This window comes from Aulonocara sp. 'chitande type north' Nkhata Bay, linkage group LG6, assembly GCF_057382095.1.
Source record: "Aulonocara sp. 'chitande type north' Nkhata Bay isolate Kocher_YH1m ecotype deep benthic linkage group LG6, A_spYH_male_GT1.1, whole genome shotgun sequence".
Classification (NCBI taxonomy): domain Eukaryota; kingdom Metazoa; phylum Chordata; class Actinopteri; order Cichliformes; family Cichlidae; genus Aulonocara; species Aulonocara sp. 'chitande type north' Nkhata Bay.
In genome coordinates this window covers 12,547,004-12,566,680 of record NC_141349.1, presented here as the reverse complement: position 1 = coordinate 12,566,680, position 19,677 = coordinate 12,547,004, and the positions used below count along the sequence as shown (strand labels likewise).

General features: G+C 39.9%; 2 protein-coding genes across 2 annotated transcripts; both read left to right on the top strand.

Annotated features, from left to right (window-relative positions):
• LOC147327368 (uncharacterized) lies at window positions 1-3,196 on the top strand. The gene is made up of 7 exons (XM_086297522.1): window positions 1-215; window positions 519-809; window positions 893-1,126; window positions 1,232-1,336; window positions 1,443-1,661; window positions 2,115-2,456; window positions 2,744-3,196. The coding sequence occupies exons 1-7, from the start codon at window positions 161-163 to the stop codon at window positions 3,091-3,093; spliced, it is 1,596 nt and encodes a 531-aa protein (XP_086153648.1). The 5' UTR covers window positions 1-160; the 3' UTR covers window positions 3,094-3,196.
• Window positions 3,197-14,837: 11,641 nt separating this feature from the next.
• On the top strand, window positions 14,838-19,523 carry LOC147327367 (uncharacterized). The gene is made up of 9 exons (XM_086297521.1): window positions 14,838-14,892; window positions 15,091-15,396; window positions 15,471-15,704; window positions 15,801-15,905; window positions 16,050-16,262; window positions 16,348-16,689; window positions 18,685-19,021; window positions 19,113-19,170; window positions 19,284-19,523. The coding sequence occupies exons 1-9, from the start codon at window positions 14,838-14,840 to the stop codon at window positions 19,521-19,523; spliced, it is 1,890 nt and encodes a 629-aa protein (XP_086153647.1).
• Window positions 19,524-19,677: the final 154 nt, after the last annotated feature.

Sequence of the window (19,677 nt, the reverse complement as noted above, 5' to 3'; positions counted from 1 at the left end):
GCTCTGTATTCAGGTTTTCCTCTTAGACAGCTCATGAATTTGAACATTTATTCACATTTCTGATATTTTATAAATTTTGATATTAACAGAAGTCATAGCAAGGACTAAATTATATTCACATAATCAACTTTTTGATTAGAAGAGAAAATCTACAGCAGCCATGTTGTTGGCAGAAGCTGGATGTTTGTTTCTGGGTTTCATTCTGTGTCTGTCAGGTAGGAATAATTTGTTTCTCCTCCTCATGATGACTGTGATGATGTTTCTGGAATCTAGAAAAAGAGGCAGAAAGTTACAAGTTTTTCTCAGAAGTTAAATTAAAGTGAATTTCCTAAAAAAAACTCACTTAAGAGATTTACTGTTAACATGATTTTTTCTTGTTTTGAAGTTCTGAACTGTCAAGTGTATCAAAGCACCAGATTGTGATCCTTCACAGTAACATGCTGTCATCACAGATTAGCACAGAAAAGAAAGTTAGCATAAATGTTCACCATGTTTTCTAATCACATGTTGTGTTAAAGGTGTTCAGGGAAAAGCAAACAGCATCTGTGCCTTGAAAGGTTCATCAGTGAATCTGCCCTGCTCACATCAACATCCCACTGCAAGAAATAGCTGGTACACTGGACACGATACTGTCTCCAAGATAATGTTCTCAGTAGAGGAAACACATGTAAAGTACAGCATGTCAGCAGAGAGTAATTTCACTCTAACAATCAATAATCTGACAGAGAGAGATGGAAATTTTTACTGCTGCATTAAAACTGCTGACAGATCAAAGTGCCAACAAAGTGGAATTCATCTCCAAGTTACAGGTACAGTTCTTTTTACAAATGCATCACAAATGAATGATTTTATGAATGATCAGTGTATTCATGTTGGTCATGTGACCTCTCAGAGCTGCAGGTAAAGGTGATTCCTGCCACAGAGGGACAGACAGTAACACTGATGTGCAGCAGCAGCTGTCCTCTGACTGAAAAGCCTGCAGCCTACATCTGGTACAAGAACAGAGAGTTTCTCTATGAGGACTGGTCTCCCTGGTACCAAGAGCTGCTCAGCAGTGAGGAAGCAGTCACATACTCCTGTGCTGTCAAAGGCTACGAGCATCTCAGAGCCCCTGAAGTCTCTGTGGGTGAGTCATGATGGACACCTCCTCATCATGTTATGAGATGTTAAACACAAACACTTTACTCTTCAGACTCTAATGAATTTACGGAAAGTTGTTGGTTTTTCTCAGGTTCCATCACAGAGACCTGCTTCAGTGTGACCTATGCTAAAGGGAGAATGTGTTCTTCTCAGCAGACATCCGTGGACGAGTCCTGCTCCATCACATATCCCAGAGGTGAAGTTCTGGACAAACTGCACTTTGAAACTTCATTTTTATTTGTTAATTTATTTGACATGACAGAGATGAACTGGTGGAAAATGTGTTCATCATCTCCCAACAGAAATTCATGTCCAGAGGACTCCTGCTGAACACAGAGGTATCATCAGACTGACCTGTAACAGCAGCTGTTTTCTGACTGAGCCTCTGATTTCCTTTGTGTGGTATGAGACCAGAAAGCCTACAGTGCAGGAGGGAAAACAGATTCTAGTTTCCAGATCTAATCATGACAGTTTGTCTTGTGCTGTAAAAGGTCTTGAGGATGTGCGCTCTGCTGACGTCTGTGAGTAAACTTATTGTCTCTCCACTTACAAAGTATTACCACCACTTCTTGCAATTAAGACTAATCATCACACTGGTTTCCTGTAAAGTTCAGGATCAGTTTTAAAACGTTGGTGATCACATCACAATTCTCAGCTTCAGATCCAAAACTCTCCCTCTTCAGATCTGCTCATCTATGATACTAACAGTATTCATCTCCTGACTTCTGCTCAGCTTTTTCAGTCTCACCCAAGAGTAAGTCAGTCTGTCATTTTGCCCAGCGTATTTCTTTCTTCTTTTATATATATTTAATGTTATTATTTTATTATTGCTTTTGTTAATTATTTGGTTGTTTTTATTCTAAGTATACTTTAAAGTGCTTTTTACTTGTTGTTGTGTTTAAATGTGTGATAGAAATAAACTGATTTGACTAATTAAGTTAAAATATCTCTTCTCTGTTTCATTGATATTTCAGGTGTTAGTGATTCCTGCTGGAGTTTGAATTATGTCCACAGCAGAATCTGTGCTCTGGAAGGATCTTCAGTCAACATCTCCAGTAAATACTCACATCCTGACTACGAGCAGATACAGTCTAAATGTTGGTATAAAGTCAAGAGAAATGCTGAGGAGGACGTCAGGAGGAACCTGACTGAGGATGCAGATCATGTGGAGTATGATGACAGCATGAAGAACCAACACATCCTCAGATTAAAGAAGCTGAAGAGAGATGACTCAGCAGAATACAGGTTCACCATCACAACAGGAAATGAAGAAGTGAAACAGTTTGATTTTCCTGGAGTTACTCTGATTGTCACAGGTAATTATGGTTTGTCTTTCTTCGTATAAAAATAATAAAAATAACAGTCAACACAAAATCCTCTGCAATGCTTTCAGCTGAATTAACAAGATGAAAATGCATGAATTTTCCTCAGCTGATGATGCGATAAGAAATATTTTATTTAGTCAAAAGGCTACAGATATTTGCCTTTTATTGCTTCTTGCACTCTTCAGAAGTTAGTGAAAACCAAAAGCACCAAATCTTGTTTTATCTTTAATGAGAACTACTTTGTGTTACATTTACTGACTAGTCTGAGTGTTTTTCAGAGCTGAAAGTGAAGATGAGTCCTTCTGCAGTGGTGACAGAGGGTCAGAGAGTCACACTGACCTGCAGCACCAGCTGTCCTCTGACTGACAACACAAACTACATTTGGTACTTGAACAGTCGACCTCTGACCCCGAGAGAGAACCAGAACAAACATCTGATCCTAGACCCAGTCAGCAGGGAGGATGCAGGAAGCTACTCCTGTGCTGTGAAAACCAACAAAGATATCAGCTCTGCTCCAAAGACTCTCACTGTCCAAAGTATCACAGGAACATGGACACCAGCAGCTGCAGGAGTTTCTGCTGCTCTGCTGGTTTTAATACTTCTCACTGTCTGCTGGTGGATCAGGTGAACGTTACTGTGTTATCTCTAAGACCAGTTATGTTTAAAGTGTGATGTGAAATGTTTTACCCATTCACTGATTTGTTTCTTTTATGCAACAGAAAAAAGAAGACTTCCAGTCAGTCTCCAAGAGGAGAAATGTCAGAATCAGTGCAGCAGGTACGAAATAAGATTCAAATAATTCTGCTGTTAGAAAAACATCCTCTCATCTTTCCTTTTTTCCTCACACGATCATTTATTCTGGAAAAAAGCTTAAACTTATTATATGTCTGCCTTTTTCTGAGTAACCAACTGTAGCATTCTTTTCAGTGTCCCTACCTACACCCGATGTTCATGTTCATCATTGTATCAAATAAGTCAGATATACATCAGCAATCCTTACCACACATTACATTAATATCATCTTCAACTAGATTTGTAATTGATTGGACATTGAACAGTCGTGATGTTTACCACTGACAGGAAAAATAATTTTTGAGTTCATTGCCATTTTTGTCCCGTCTGTTTCTCATTGTTATATCATGACCTCTGACCTTAATTGACACAATTGAGACCTGAAGTTCTTTAGAGGTTGTTTTTTGGGGGGGTTAGGTCTCTTAACTTGTTTCAGTTTGTCAGACAGGTTCTATTTGAGAATCTCAGTGACAGTGCAGTACAGTGACAATGTAACAAACAACAAACAACCAGCTATGAGTTATTGATGCAGTTTGATATAAATTTATAAGAACTGTCTCGTCTCCTCAGATGAACGTTGACTCCATGTATGAAAACATCTCAGCTCAGTCAGCAGAGCAGGATGATCATCACTACAGCAGACTGCACTTCAGTGAGAACCACACAGCTGACCTCTACTCCACCATTGAGCCACTGTATGCTCAATAAAGAAACGTTTGTTACCATGATGATTTCAACTCCAGTGATATTACTTTACCATCACAGCAGAGAAACTGCAGCATCTGGATCTGTCTGTGGGTTACACTTTCTTCACTGGAATATAAAATAAAGGTAGAAATAAGTAGAAATTGAAATCAATTGAAATTGAAAAGCTCAAGTAGAAATTCTCAAGCTTTTGAATTAAAACATATTTGGTAATGATGTACGTCTGTCACAAAAACCTGCAAAAAATGACGCAACCGTTTAAAAATTCTGCTATGTCCAAAAGCCCACGAGTGTGCATTTACTGATCACCCACTTAAAGGGTGCTATTTTTGATAACTTTGTTAGACATTGTATTACTTTGTGTGCTTTGGGTGTCACTAATAAAAACATCAAAGCCATTGTGTCCGCAGGTTTGTCTTCTGTTAGGTTTTTGTCTGTACCACAAAATAACCACTAACACTGTCCCCTGTCTCTGCTTTCATTGTCAGCACTGTCAGGTTTTTGATGAACATATAATAATATGTAGCCATGTCACATGTTTAACTGAGCTGCTTTGAATGCAGTTTGTCTGGAGAAAGACTCACAAAATTAAAATCTTTTTTCAGCCTTTCAGGTAGGAATGAACTATTTAAGTAAAGAGCAGATTCACTGTTTGACATGATTTGTTCTGTATGACCTCTCAATTGTATTTAAGTACCAGATTTGGACTCTTTAACACTAAAGTGTTTTCTTCACACAATTTGAAGTCCATCATTATACAATGAGAAAGATGAAACAAAGATGACAAGTGAAAAACATTCAAAACAGTTGCCAATCTTCATAGGGGTAGACGTCCCAGACAATTCACCCCAGTCAGACCACATAAGGCTCAGAGAAACTGCAAATCCCCCCAGGAACTACAAGACTCCAAAGGCCTCAGTTAGCATGTTAAATATTAATATTCATCTAAGTGCAATTAGAAAAAGACTGAACAAATATGGTCAATACAAATAATGAACAGCACCACATTTGGAGAGCATCTCAAACTAATTAAGCACACAAGTCATATACACTGAACGAGGGCTGATGATATGGGCAGTTTTGCCTACACAGAACCAGGACACCAGGGCTGAACTGGGCAGCTGAACTGCTGCTACGCCATATATCTTAAGGCACCCGGGCCCTCACGTATCCGCGATACGCACCTTGAAGAACAGAATTTAATTTTGAAGAAATGAGAAAGGATAAGAGTTGACAAGTTAAGAGAAAACAAAAAACAAAAAGAAAAAATAGTAAAATCAAAAGAATCGGTATGTTAGCTGTTGGGGCTGCTGTCACTGCACTGTCAGCAGTACAATCAGTAACAACTACTAACAAGCCCTCACAGTCACAGTGGGGTGCTTTTGTAGGGACAACAATCCCAATAAAAAAGTGAGGAAGAGACACAGGAAGTTGAAATTAATGTATTAAGAAAATAAATGATTATGAAGTGAGATATTCAGGGATTCAGGTAAAATGAATGGGAACTTTGACCATGAGCCACTCTTAATAGCTAAGGTGTGGCTTCTGATTGTCACAAGCTGCTGTGCAGCTAAGGCGTCCTAAACCAACGACAATGTGATTTAAACTTGATTCAAATAAATAATCAAACAAAATGAAGTATATTCATAATATGTGTATCGGAACTCAGTGACCTTCCAGTCACTGAGGTGGCCATGGCCCTCACATTTGACTCTAAAATATTTTAAAGTCCTCTGTCTGACAGCTAAAGCCTAGAGTAAAATGAGTCATACAAAGGACAGTGAACCCAAGCTCATCAGCAAATCTTCAACAGAATGGCTTAAAAAGAAAAGAATCAAAGTGTTGCAATGGTCCAGTCCAGTCTTTCCAGACCTTAGGGGTGGCTGTAGCTCAGGTGGCAGAGCAGGTCAGCCACTAATCAGAAGGTCGGTGGTTCGATCCCAGGCTGCATCCTGGCTGCATGCCAAATGTCCTTGGGCAAGATACTAACCCTGTGTTTGCCTACTGGTGGTGGTCAGAGGGCCCGGTGGCGCCTGTGTCCAGCAGCCTCGCCTCTGTCAGTGTGCCCCAGGGCAGCTGTGGCTACAATGTAGCTTGCTATCGCCAGTGTGTGAATGTGTGTGTGAATGGGTGAATGACTGAATGTAGTGTAAAGCGCTTTGGGGTCCTATGGACTAGAAAAGCGCTATACAAATGCAGGCCATTTACCTTAGCCTGATGGAAAAACTGTGTTGAGTCATTAAGAGGGATGTGCATAAAAACATGTCTGCAAACTGAAGCAATGCTGTAAAGAAGGGTTGGCCAAAATTCCTCTGCGATGATGCAGTTCCTTATAGGAACTGAAACTAAGATATTTAAAGACTTAGCAGCTCTTGAACTTGAGACACTCTGTCTCTGTCAGGCTCTCTCACACCAAATAAGAGGAAGCCTCAAAACTTTGTCAGATTTAGCTTCATATAAAGGCAAGCAAACCAGTAAATTGTCTGAAATCAGGCGTACTAAAATCCAGGAACTTTTCACTGGACACAAATAAATGTGTTCAGTTCTAATAAATGTTCTATTTTAGGTATTATCACTTTGTACATTATTGTGGATGGAACAGAAGGTAAAAATCTTGATCCCAGACTCAGAGGACTCAGAACTGGTTCATCATCACCATCATCTCAGCTGCACCTAATATATTCTTGATGGTCTGGTTGTATTAAAGGTTCTTTTTATTGCACAGCTTAAGGGAAAATTTCAGTGACTTGGATGCCTTTTGAAACTGCTGGAGTGAGAATGAGGAACGAGACAAAAAGAAAAGAGAAGGAATGCAACAGCCAAATGACGCTGTCACAGTCAGTATACATTTCCTCTGTACTCACAAATCACAGAAGAATAAGCTGTATAAAATCTGTATTAATTTATTTTTTAAACTTCCTGGTGACCTTGACTTTGAGGTAAAGCTCACACCTTGACCAGTTACCAGTAAAGAATTCAAACTCATGTTTTTCGTAGATGCACCTGCAGCTAAGTGGTAAAAGGAGCTCAAAGCTTCACTTAAATTTATTCATGAATATCTCGACTGGTTTTAGCAACACTTACTTAAGCTACGCTGCCATCTCCTGGCAAAACTGACTATCACTACCACATCAGTTGAGAGGAAGAACCGTTAAAATCATAACACAAATTTTTAAAAAGTAATGTATATTACTAAGGTGATAATCAACATTTAAAATTCCCACCAGTAAAAGGCTGAGATTTCTTCTTTGACTCTTATGTCTTTTCTTTTCCCTTTCTTTGATTTTGTGAACTTTATGCTTCGAAGATGAAGATGAATCTTTTGAAAGATGCTCATTAAACTTTTCTGGGTTTCATCTTGTACATCTTAGCTATAAGTGATTATTAAGTAAGGTTTACGTTACTTACTCATTACATATTTAGTAAATTAATAATCTGAATTTATGCTGGATTAATTAATTAATTCATTAACTAATTAATTACTATTACTGTGGTCTCAGAGGTCCATCAGTGGATCTGCACTGATCACATCAACATCTGAGTTCAAGCAGAAAATGGTTCACTGTACACTCGGATGGTTACAAGTAAGTTCAGAGTGAGCTCTCTGTACGTGTAACGCAGAAACGGCCCTAACCAATCTGGCGCCCTAGGCAAGATTTTAGGTGGCGCCCCCCTACATCAGCAGTGTAGTGTAATGTTGTAACAAATAATATTTCTATTAAATAAGCTTTACTTTGCATTTTAATTAACGTGGGATTATTTTTTGTATTTAGAAATAATAGTACCAACTTTTTTTTTTTCAACATTTGTGGCACTGGCGTGGCGCCCCCTGATGGACGGCGCCCTTAGCATTTGCCTATACGGCCTATGCCACGGGCCGGCCCTGGTGTAACGTACAACATGTCTGAAGAGAAAAACCCAACTTTAACCATCAATGACCTGAGAGAGAGTGATGCAAACACACTTTTACCAAGAGCTGCTCAGCAGTGAGGAAGCAGTCACATACTCCTGTGCTGTCAAAGGCTACAAAGATCTCAGAGCCTCTGAAGTCTCTGTGGGTGAGTCATGATGTTTATGGTTGCTACAAAACAAACAGAATGGGTCATACAGCAAATCATTACAATCAGGATCACTTCTTTGTTTCTAGGTTCCATCACAGCAACCTGCTTTAGTGTGACCTATGCTAAAGGGAAAATATGTTCTTACAGGCAGACATCAGTAGATGAGCCGTGCTCCATCACATATCCCAGAGGTGAAGTTTTCACAAATAAGCAAACATCTTCCACCAAACCTCTAATATATTAGTTTGATCTCATTTTTCTTCAAAAAATATAAAGCTCACATATTACCTTTATTAATACATGTATTAGCAAGCCATATTTAATTACTCCTTTTTCTTAACACCAAACACCAAAAATAAAATTACATACATTATGTCAAAGTGACTCATTAAAACTATATTTATCATCTCAGAAAGCAGAAATTACAAGAATCAACAATTTTCATTTCAAAGCTATTCAACAGACAAGTTCTCCTGTGCTGTAAAAGGCCTTGATTACCTTCTGTATACACGGTGTATACACACACACACACACACACACACACACACACACACACACACACACACACACACACACACACACACACACACTCTGTGCTAATATTTTCTTGTGCTGCTTGAATCGGCAACAAAGTTCCTTAGCTAGAAGACTCAGAAACAATCTTCTTTTGCCTGTCCGCCCTGTGCATGCCTTATACAAAATGTAGGCATTCACCACCGCCAGGTTCAGCATATTGTAGAAAACCGCTACTGGTCACCTGCGTGTTGCTGCTCTTACAGAATACATGCGTGCCATTTGGTCCAACACGTCTACACCACACTGTAAAAGAAGAGAGAGAGAGTCATGAGTATATGTTTTTTCTATAGGCCTGTATAGCACACATCAGAAAACATTGTAGCACTGATGTAAAATTATACACACATTCGCATACCTTCATGTGGTTATAGTTTCTTATTGCTTTGGGTTTCCTCTTTCTGCAAGCAAGCAAGCAAGCAATTTATTTATATAGCGCTTTCAGATCAGCCACGAGCTGAACACAAAGTGCTGTACACTTGACATGCCAAACATGATACATTGAGCATGTTAAAAAAAATGAGAAAAATAGTAATAATAATATAAGATAAGTAATATATATATAAACACATTTAAAACAATAAAATCAGGGTCAGACTGTGTCATAAGCCAAAGAGTAAAAATGAGTTTTAAGACGTGTTTTTCTGCCGTCACTGATCGTCACATCTTAGTGCATGGAACTAAGAACACACACAGTCTTGGTTTTTTTAGGTCCATAAATTGTGAAGGAGACACCGCCACTTCTAAGCACTGAAGTGGAGAATTCCTCTCGCTGTGCAGTGTCTTTTGCAATTTGAGGAAGTTCACGGCGGACTTTATTCACCGTGCCGGTGAATAAAGTCCACAAAACAACGTTACTTGGCACAAGTAACGTTGTTTTGCGCTGCAGTAGTCTGTGCGACAGCGACAGTGAAGTGAAGGAATTGTCCGTTGTGACGTTTCTCCCATCATCCAAAAACAGCTCCACTAGTTTCATGACCACGTTCTCTGCCAGCCTCTCTTCCTTCTGACGACTGGGGTCCTTTCCCAAGTAGATGCACTGCAGACATATTTGGTCTCCAGATCCGTGGCCATCCAGAACTTGATCCCAAATTTGTCTGGCTTGGTTGCGATATACTGTGTGAATGGACACCGAACCTTGGTAGGGAAAAGCTGTTCATCTATGGTCATGTGTTCTCCTGGAATGAAACTCTTAGCACAGTTCTCATTGAAGCGTGTCCAGATGTCAGAGATTGCCTCAAATTTATCTGTTTTCACCCGTTCTGCCCGCGTGTCCTTGTCATCAAATTGAAGGTGTTGCATAATTAAAATGAATCTATCTCGGGGCATTGTCTCTTTGCTTACTGGCACCAGAAATCTTTCTGACCAGCAATCTAGAATGGCACCAACGGGACACATGATTGCTCTTAGGGTCAGGGTTTTTTTTTTTTTTTTTTAATTTTTGCTATTTTTACAGGAACAGGCAGAGGAGAGAACATGTAAAGCTGGAGTGATCACACATGTCACTCATGTCATTGTATTAGCAACTTGTCATTCTGTTTTCACACATTTTTTTATAAATAAAATGGACTTGTGTTTCCATATATTGTGAATGTGACCAAAAACAAATGTGCATTACAGAGGCCATAAATGAATAGGCTGGTGTGGTGGGGCGTGGTCTGCGGTGCCGTGAAGGGAGGGCGGATGCACCTGCACGGCATCCTTAATCACGCCCGCCTAGTTAAAACACGGGGATTCAGGGGTTTGGGTGTGTTGTGTTGAGATGTACATATCCGAATGATACTCCGTGGTCCCACCGTGCCTTATTCTCGCCACAGCTGGTTCTCAGGAGGGTGTAGGGTCATATAAAGACAAAATTATACAGAATATATATAACATAATATAATAATATGATATATATAATATATAACTAACCAGACCAATTTGTGGTTTGCAAGGACGAGAGGACCATAGTTGGATAAATGTGTCAATTCTAGCTAACAGCAAGATCAGAAATCAGAAACACAATGAAATCAAGGAGTACCAGGGGCTTAAGGACCAACTGGAGGTAAAGTCCAAATTGTCTTAGTAGTAATAGAAGCATGAGGAGCTGCCACCCCAAATCAGGATGAGTGGCTTCAGCAGATTCCAGGCAGAACATCAAGGGTCTCTGTACAGAAGCGTGCAGTTCTAGGAGCAGTAATGGAAGATACTGCATAGAACAATATACATACACAATACATATGAAGTATTGAAGCTGTTATTTATGTTTTACTGTAAAATTCACTGAAGGCTCTGACTACTTGAAAGTAGACCATGATTTGTTAAAAATTACCTGTAAAAATTCAAATTGTTACGATTTGTTCGAGAAGTGAAACTGATAACCTTAATAAAGAAAAGAAAAACAAAGGCAATAAAGTCTGAAGCCTGAGCGTTTGGCTTACAGGGATCATTTGTATATATGTTAAATTTATTTTTCCAAACTTTGGGCATCCACCACTGTAACTGTATGCAAATGACAGAAAACAAATACAAGTAAAATTGGGTCCTTTTACGTTGTGGGGCCCAATTATTTAAACAAAAATAAAGATCAACCATTTTTTTTTAAATCTGCAACATAAGATAATGAAATAACTACAGATATTTATACCTAACTTATCTTGTCTGTGAACTTGAAAAGAAGTAGGCAGAGAACAATAGAAAATGTTGCTGAGATGAAGAGTTATAATGGTGTCCTCTGGTGGACATGGCCTGAACTGCTAACCAACTTCAAGAAGTCACCCAAAATTGTCTGGATTTATCTTAAAGTTGACACAGCAACAAGTAAAGTACTTATTTTATAAAAGTAATACATGATATATATGACTTTTATATGTTAATTATTTATATATGATAGTGTTTCATGCAGCACAGTAAGACCAAAAAACAAAAACAAAAACAGAGTGAATTTAAAACAAAATTCTTGTCACCAGTGTTTACCTCTATGGTTCAAATCCTATTTTTCCTTCTGGGTGCGGCTAAAAAAGGCTAAAGACTGGCAGACGTTTTGACTGTGGAGCCACACTTAGCAGTGACATTAAACGAACAAGAATACGACAGGACAAGTGACAAGTTAAACCACTACAGGGCTGCAACAATAACATTAATATCACCTCTTCAAAGCCAGAATACAATTCAATCAGACAACTCAAACACTGGTTGCATATGGTTACCCTTAAAGAAAGTAACTAGAGACAGGCTACATAATCATACATATATATATATATATATATATATATATATATATATATATATATATATATATAAAACACCAAGCACGCCCCTGCGGGCGGTTTATCCTTCAAGCTCGGGTCCTCTACCAGAGGCCTGGGAGCTTGAGGGTCCTGCGCAGTATCTTAGCTGTTCCCAGGACTGCGCTCTTCTGGACAGAGATCTCCGATGTTATTCCCGGGATCTGCTGGAGCCACTCGCCTAGCTTGGGAGTCACCGCACCTAGTGCTCCGATTACCACGGGGACCACCGTTACCTTCACCCTCCACATCCTCTCGAGCTCTTCTCTGAGCCCTTGGTATTTCTCCAGCTTCTCGTGTTCCTTCTTCCTGATATTGCTGTCATTCGGAACCGCTACATCGATCACTACGGCCGTCTTCTTCTGTTTGTCTACCACCACTATGTCCGGTTGGTTAGCCACCACCATTTTGTCCGTCTGTATCTGGAAGTCCCACAGGATCTTAGCTCGGTCATTCTCCACCACCCTTGGGGGCATCTCCCATTTTGACCTCGGGACTTCCAGGTTATACTCGGCACAGATGTTCCTGTACACTATGCCGGCCACTTGGTTATGGCGTTCCATGTATGCCTTGCCTGCTAGCATCTTGCACCCTGCTGTTATGTGCTGGATTGTCTCTGGGGCATCTTTACACAGCCTGCACCTGGGGTCTTGCCTGGTGTGATAGACCCCAGCCTCTATGGATCTTGTACTCAGAGCTTGTTCTTGTGCTGCCATGATTAGTGCCTCTGTGCTGTCTTTCAGTCCAGCTTTGTCCAGCCACTGGTAGGATTTCTGGATATCAGCCACCTCCTCTATCTGCCGGTGGTACATACCGTGCAGGGGCCTGTCCTTCCATGATGGTTCCTCGTCTCCCTCCTCTTTCTAATATATATATATATATTAATGAGATCATTAACGAAGAGAGGGAAGGTAGTCAGAACTGAGGGGATTGAACTACCAGAAGGCAACAAGTACTTGGGGATCCCGCAGGCGAATGGGAACCATGAAGAGGCCACTAGAAAAGCTGCAACCACCAAGTACCTGCAGAGGGTCAGGCAAGTCCTGAGGAGTCAGCTGAATGGTAAGAACAAGATCCGGGCCATCAACACGTACGCCCTGCCCGTGATCAGGTACCCTGCTGGGGTAATAGGCTGGCCAAAGGAGGAGATAGAAGCCACTGACATAAAGACAAGAAAGCTCCTTACCATGCATGGAGGGTTTCACCCCAAGTCCAGCACCCTGAGGCTGTACGCTAAGCGGAAGGAAGGGGGCCGGGGACTGGTGAGTGTCAGCACCACAGTCCAGGATGAGACAACGAACATCCAAGAATACATTGGGAAGATGGCCCCAACTGACCGAGTGCTCAGTGAATACCTCAGGCAGCAGAAACCCAAGAAAGAGGAGGGAGACGAGGAACCATCATGGAAGGACAGGCCCCTGCACGGTATGTACCACCGGCAGATAGAGGAGGTGGCTGATATCCAGAAATCCTACCAGTGGCTGGACAAAGCTGGACTGAAAGACAGCACAGAGGCACTAATCATGGCAGCACAAGAACAAGCTCTGAGCACAAGATCCATAGAGGCTGGGGTCTATCACACCAGGCAAGACCCCAGGTGCAGGCTGTGTAAAGATGCCCCAGAGACAATCCAGCACATAACAGCAGGGTGCAAGATGCTAGCAGGCAAGGCATACATGGAACGCCATAACCAAGTGGCCGGCATAGTGTACAGGAACATCTGTGCCGAGTATAACCTGGAAGTCCCGAGGTCAAAATGGGAGATACCCCCAAGGGTGGTGGAGAATGACCGAGCTAAGATCCTGTGGGACTTCCAGATACAGACGGACAAAATGGTGGTGGCTAACCAACCGGACATAGTGGTGGTAGACAAACAGAAGAAGACGGCCGTAGTGATCGATGTAGCGGTTCCGAATGACAGCAATATCAGGAAGAAGGAACACGAGAAGCTGGAGAAATACCAAGGGCTCAGAGAAGAGCTCGAGAGGATGTGGAGGGTGAAGGTAACGGTGGTCCCCGTGGTAATCGGAGCACTAGGTGCGGTGACTCCCAAGCTAGGCGAGTGGCTCCAGCAGATCCCGGGAACAACATCGGAGATCTCTGTCCAGAAGAGCGCAGTCCTGGGAACAGCTAAGATACTGCGCAGGACCCTCAAGCTCCCAGGCCTCTGGTAGAGGACCCGAGCTTGAAGGATAAACCGCCCGCAGGGGCGTGCTGGGTGTTTTTATATATAATATACATGAATCCTGATATAAGAACAGGAGTAACTTTACTTATGAACGACAGGATGAGTTAATACTGTATGATTCATAGATCACGACTTTCAGGTCCAATTAGTTACAGAATATTATTGTGTGATTAACGATAGGAAAGTGAAAATGAGTTTCTGTTAAAAGTGCTTCATAAATAAATGTTTATAGAAATGGAAAATACAATTCAGTCTGTGAGTTCAAACACATTTCAGATATTTTTAATCAATTGTTCCCCATAGCTCATTGTTTCATATTTTTTAAAACAAAATATAGTCACAGTAGATTAAAGTCTGAATCGCTCCAGCTGTGTTTATTACAAATTGTCATACTGAGATATGCTCAGCAGTTTATCACCTCCACACCTTTCTGTTCAACAACTTATATTTAATAAACTGAATATTTAATGCATTCAAAACACAACTGCATGCAGCAAGTAAATAAATTAAAAGCATTATTATTGAGGAATTGAACTGATGTAGATTAAAATAATATTCATGCTACAACAAAGCATTTAAGGATGCAAACGATTCAAAGGAAGAGGAAGCAAGTTTACTTTTAGTTTCAAAGATGCAAGATATGTGAAACCAAAGAATATGAACCAGCAGCCCACCCCTCGCTCTGATAAAGAGTACTGCTTAGTTTGTCTGATGACTCACTTTGTATCTTTTGGTTTGAGCTTTTACTGTCAGCTTTACGCTCAAAGTCTGGACTAAAACAACAATGGAGTTGAGAGATGCTGGTCGTCTGCTTGTGGGTCTCATCTTTTATATTTCAGGTATCAGAGATTATTTATGAGTTCTTATGTAAAAATCGTTAGTTAATATTAACTTAAGAAAAAGATCTTGTAATATTTACAGATGAGGAATTTTAGTTTAGATTAGTTTCTAATGTAAAGTACTGAAAATTATTAAGTAATTAATAACAAAGACATATTAATAAGATAAAAACATTTATTAACTCCCTTCTGTTAAAGATGTTAATGGAGGAGAAACCAGGATCTGTGCTTTCAAAGGTTCATCAGTGGATCTGCACTGCTCACATCAACATCTGACTTCAAGCAGAAAATGGTTCACTATAGACTGGGATGGTTACAAGTTTGTTCAGAGTGAGCTCTCTGTGGATGGACAACGTGTAACATACAACATGTCTGAAGAGAAAATCCCAACTTTAACCATCAATGATCTAAGAGAGAGTGATGCAAATGCTTACTGCTGTATGAAGACTGCAGACAGTGCAGGAAACTGTTGGCTAAACAGAATTACTCTCCAAGTAGTTACAGGTACAGTGACTTTTACTTATTACTTACTTTCCAAATGACATCATTGTATAAGTTGTTCTCCATCATCCTCTCAGAGCTGCAGGTAAAGGTGATTCCTGCCACAGAGGGACAGACAGTAACACTGATGTGCAGCAGCAGCTGTCCTCTGACTGAAAAGCCTGCAGCCTACATCTGGTACAAGAACAGAGAGTTTCTCTATGAGGACTGGTCTCCCTGGTACCAAGAGCTGCTCAGCAGTGAGGAAGCAGTCACATACTCCTGTGCTGTCAAAGGCTACGAGGATCTCAGAGCCCCTCAAGTCTCTGTGGGTGAGTCATGATGTTTATAGTCCCTACAAACCCTTCAGCAAAAAACTGTAAAAATAACCTCAGTAAAAATATTAAATCTCATTTCTTTTTGTCCAGATTCCATCACACAGACATGCTTCAGTGTCACTTATGCTTATGGAAACATGTGTTCTTATAATCAGACATCAGTGGATGAGCCGTGCTCCATCACATACCCTAGAGGTGAAGTTTCCACAAACAAATTGTATAAACACTTCTCCAAACCTTTATATCATATTCGTTTAAACTGCACAATTATGTGACTTAAATGAGCCGCATGATTATATCTAAATAGTGACGAGAAGTGTATTTATCTTCGATCGACAGAGGTTTATGTTCAGAGAGCTTCTTCCACCTTGGGATTTGTCACACTGACCTGTAACAACAGCTGTAATCTGACTGACCATCAAGCTGTCTACATGTGGTATCACAACAAAATAAACTATCATGAGAATCAACATTTTTCAACTCATAACTCTTCAACAGACACATTCTCTTGTGGAGTTAAAGGTCACACACATCTTCAATCTAAAAAAGTTTGTAAGTGTCAAATCTGTTTTTCTTTTCAACTAATAATGAAACACAGACCAATCAAACAACATTAAATCTTCCATCTATATGTCAGGTGTTCAGGATAAAAACTGCTGGAGAGTGAATTATGTCAGCAGGAGAATCTGTGCTCTGGAAGGATCTTCAGTGAACATCACAAGTGAATACTCACATCCTGATAACATGAAGCCAGAGTTTAAATGTTGGAGTAAAAAATGGAGAAAAGATAAAGTGGAAGTTGAAGAGCTGATTGAGGCTGCAGGTGGTGTGGAGTATCAGGACAACATGAAGAACCAACACATCCTGAGCATCAACAACCTGAAGAAGAATGACTCAGGAGGATACACATTCAGATTCAACAAAGATCATGAAAGATGGACACAGTGTGATCTGCCTGGAGTCTTTTTGATTGTCACAGGTAAATCTAAACTCCTCAGTCAGCAGACTTTACTCATTAATATTTCAATATGAGCAGTAGCGCTAGAACTATTCAGATCTTTCTCGGTTATATAACAATGTTAAAATATTCCCTTACAATGAAAAGTTTGTTCTTAATTAAAAGCATGTAAATGCTATGAAAAATAACTATAGTTAAAATATCAAAAGTAAAAACTGGCATTTTGCTTGATTTAATATAATAGTTTTAAAATTATATACAAATGAGTTTTTCGACAAAGAAATAATTTTTGTAACAACTTTCATCTTCAATTGAGGCATTTTAATAAAAGAATTACTTAAACGGTTCAGGAAATACAATCATATTTATACGGTCCCCCATTTTCAGAGGCTCAAAAGGGAACTGGATATCTGATAGCAAGATACATTAAGCAAAGAAAGATCCGGAGTTTATTTCAAGTATTTCATGTTTATTTACTAAAATGTTCTGGAAAAATGAAATATTTGGACAAATGAATCAAGATTCATTTGTACCAGAATGATGGCCAAATGCCTCAAATGCAATAGTGTTTCACAGTCCCACTGGATAAGGTATCATGGGCTGGTTGTGTTGTGCCCTTAAACAGGGGAAATAGTGAGGAGAGGTGAAAGAACGGCACAGACACGCAGCTCTCACTCTCACTCGTCTGTATTGAGTTTCAGAAGCAATACAACCAAAACAATATTCTTATGGATGCACTCAGTCTCAGGACAACTGTATCCAAACTAAGTCACTATTGTTCGCTGCATTAGCTGATGAGAATACTTTAGATAACATGAACTGTAGCATTAGACAAAAACATATTTTTAACTCGCACATGTTAGCTGACACAGTCACTAACTTTCCACAGCAATGAAATAATACTTTAAGTACTGCATGTCTTTCAGTAGTTAACTTATACAGATCGTAACAGAAAAATCTTCACATGATATGGCGGAGTAATAGCGAAAACTAGCATACGCAGCAACAGAGATTAACTGGAACTTCTCAGCAAAATAGTCCGCAATTCACATCTTCCGCTACAATGAACAATGATAACAATGTAATAATCAACAGTAACACACATTTATATAAATTTGTGCATGACAGTTACCTTAAACAGGGGAAATAGTGAGGAGAGGTGAAAGAAAGGCACAGACACGCAGCTCTCACTCTCACTCGTCTGTATTGAGTGAAAGAGGAAGCGCACGAACCCACCTACTGGAGCCCTGAGGCATTAACAATGGATTGATGCACAATCAACCCAGGCAAAACTTTCACTACTTATCTCCCTCTATATTCCCACTGCATATTCTATTCGAAAACAGTCAAAGCAACAAATAAAACATTAATAAGGGCATGACATGAAATGTAAGGAACAGAGATGTACAACTTCAAAACTAATCAAATTTATGATCCACCACAGTTGCATGGCAGGCAGAGACACAAATACTCACTAACAGAGACGCACACTCAACATGAGGAACCAGCAACGTGACAAGGAACACTGGGAAGCTGGGAAAAACAAGGCACATGTGAAATAAGTCAGACTAATGACAAGGGAAGCAAAACTGAACACAACACAAGAGACTACCAAAATAAAACAGGAACATAACACTGAGACTGAAACACAAATTTAACAGGCCAAAGTAAACACAAAGATAAAACTGAGTAAATATGGGCAACAACAGAAACACAGACATAGGAGGACAGGAAAAACCTGAGAATAACTAACAACGAAATCTTAAACACACATTTAGAATGACACCCTAACCTAAGAAAATATAATATTTAAACTGAAAACTACTCAAAGTCAAATAAATGTTTTATTATTTAACTGAATATGAGGACTGGAGGGTCTGCCTGCAGTCAGGCCTCAATTAAAACTCATGTTTTGTGAGTAATTCATGTTGCGATTTGGAAGAGTTTCATGTCTTGCCTTAATACTATTATTATTACTATTATTATTATTGTTGTTGTTAAATGTTCGTCTTTCAGAGCTGAGAGTGAAGATGAGTCCTTCTGCAGTGGTGACAGAGGGTCAGAGAGTCACACTGACCTGCAGCACCAGATGTCCTCTGACTGACAACACAAACTACATTTGGAACTTGAACAGTCGACCTCTGACCGCGAGCGAGAACCAGAACAAACATCTGATCCTAGACCCAGTCAGCAGGGAGGATGCAGGAAGCTACTCCTGTGCTGTGAAAACCAACAAAGATATCAGCTCTGCTCCAAAGACTCTCACTGTCCAAAGTATCACAGGAACATGGACAATTGGAGTTTCTGTAATAGTTCTGGTTTCAATACTTCTCCTTTTCTTCTTTTTGATTAGGTACGCAACACGGTGTTTGATTCAAAGTGACAACATTTTATCTCTGGCATGAACTCACTTATTTTTTCTGTTTATTACTTTCAATAATCAGAAAAAAGAGGACTACGAGTCAGTCTTCCACAAACGAAACATCAAACAACATAGTGGAGGTAAAGATTACTGTAGAGTTGGAAAACACATTTTCATACTGAATGATCTTTCTTACAGAGTCAAAGGAGTCAAATCTTTAAGTGAATTATGATGTATCGCTTTTTGTTCTCAGCTAAATCCTGATCCTGTGCGTGAAGACATCTTAGGTGAGCCACAGGTGGAGGATGAAGTCCTCTACAGCAAAGTCTACTTCTTTAAAAACCACACAGATCCTCTTTTGTCTACCATAGAGCCACTTCAGCCAAGAGAAGAGCAGCATGCTGATTACACTGTGGTGAAGTATAGAAATAACACGAGCTCTGATGAAGAATCTGTTGTCCTTTCAACAGAAACAGACCCCACATGGTGTTGAACAAGCCTTTTAACACATCTCTGCAACTGTCATTTAAAATTTTGTGCATCACACTTGAATCTTCATTTTACCTTTTTGCTGTGTTCGACAAAATTAGATTAGGCAGTTCGATGGGCTTCACATGTTACTCATATGAATGGAATAATTCATGATC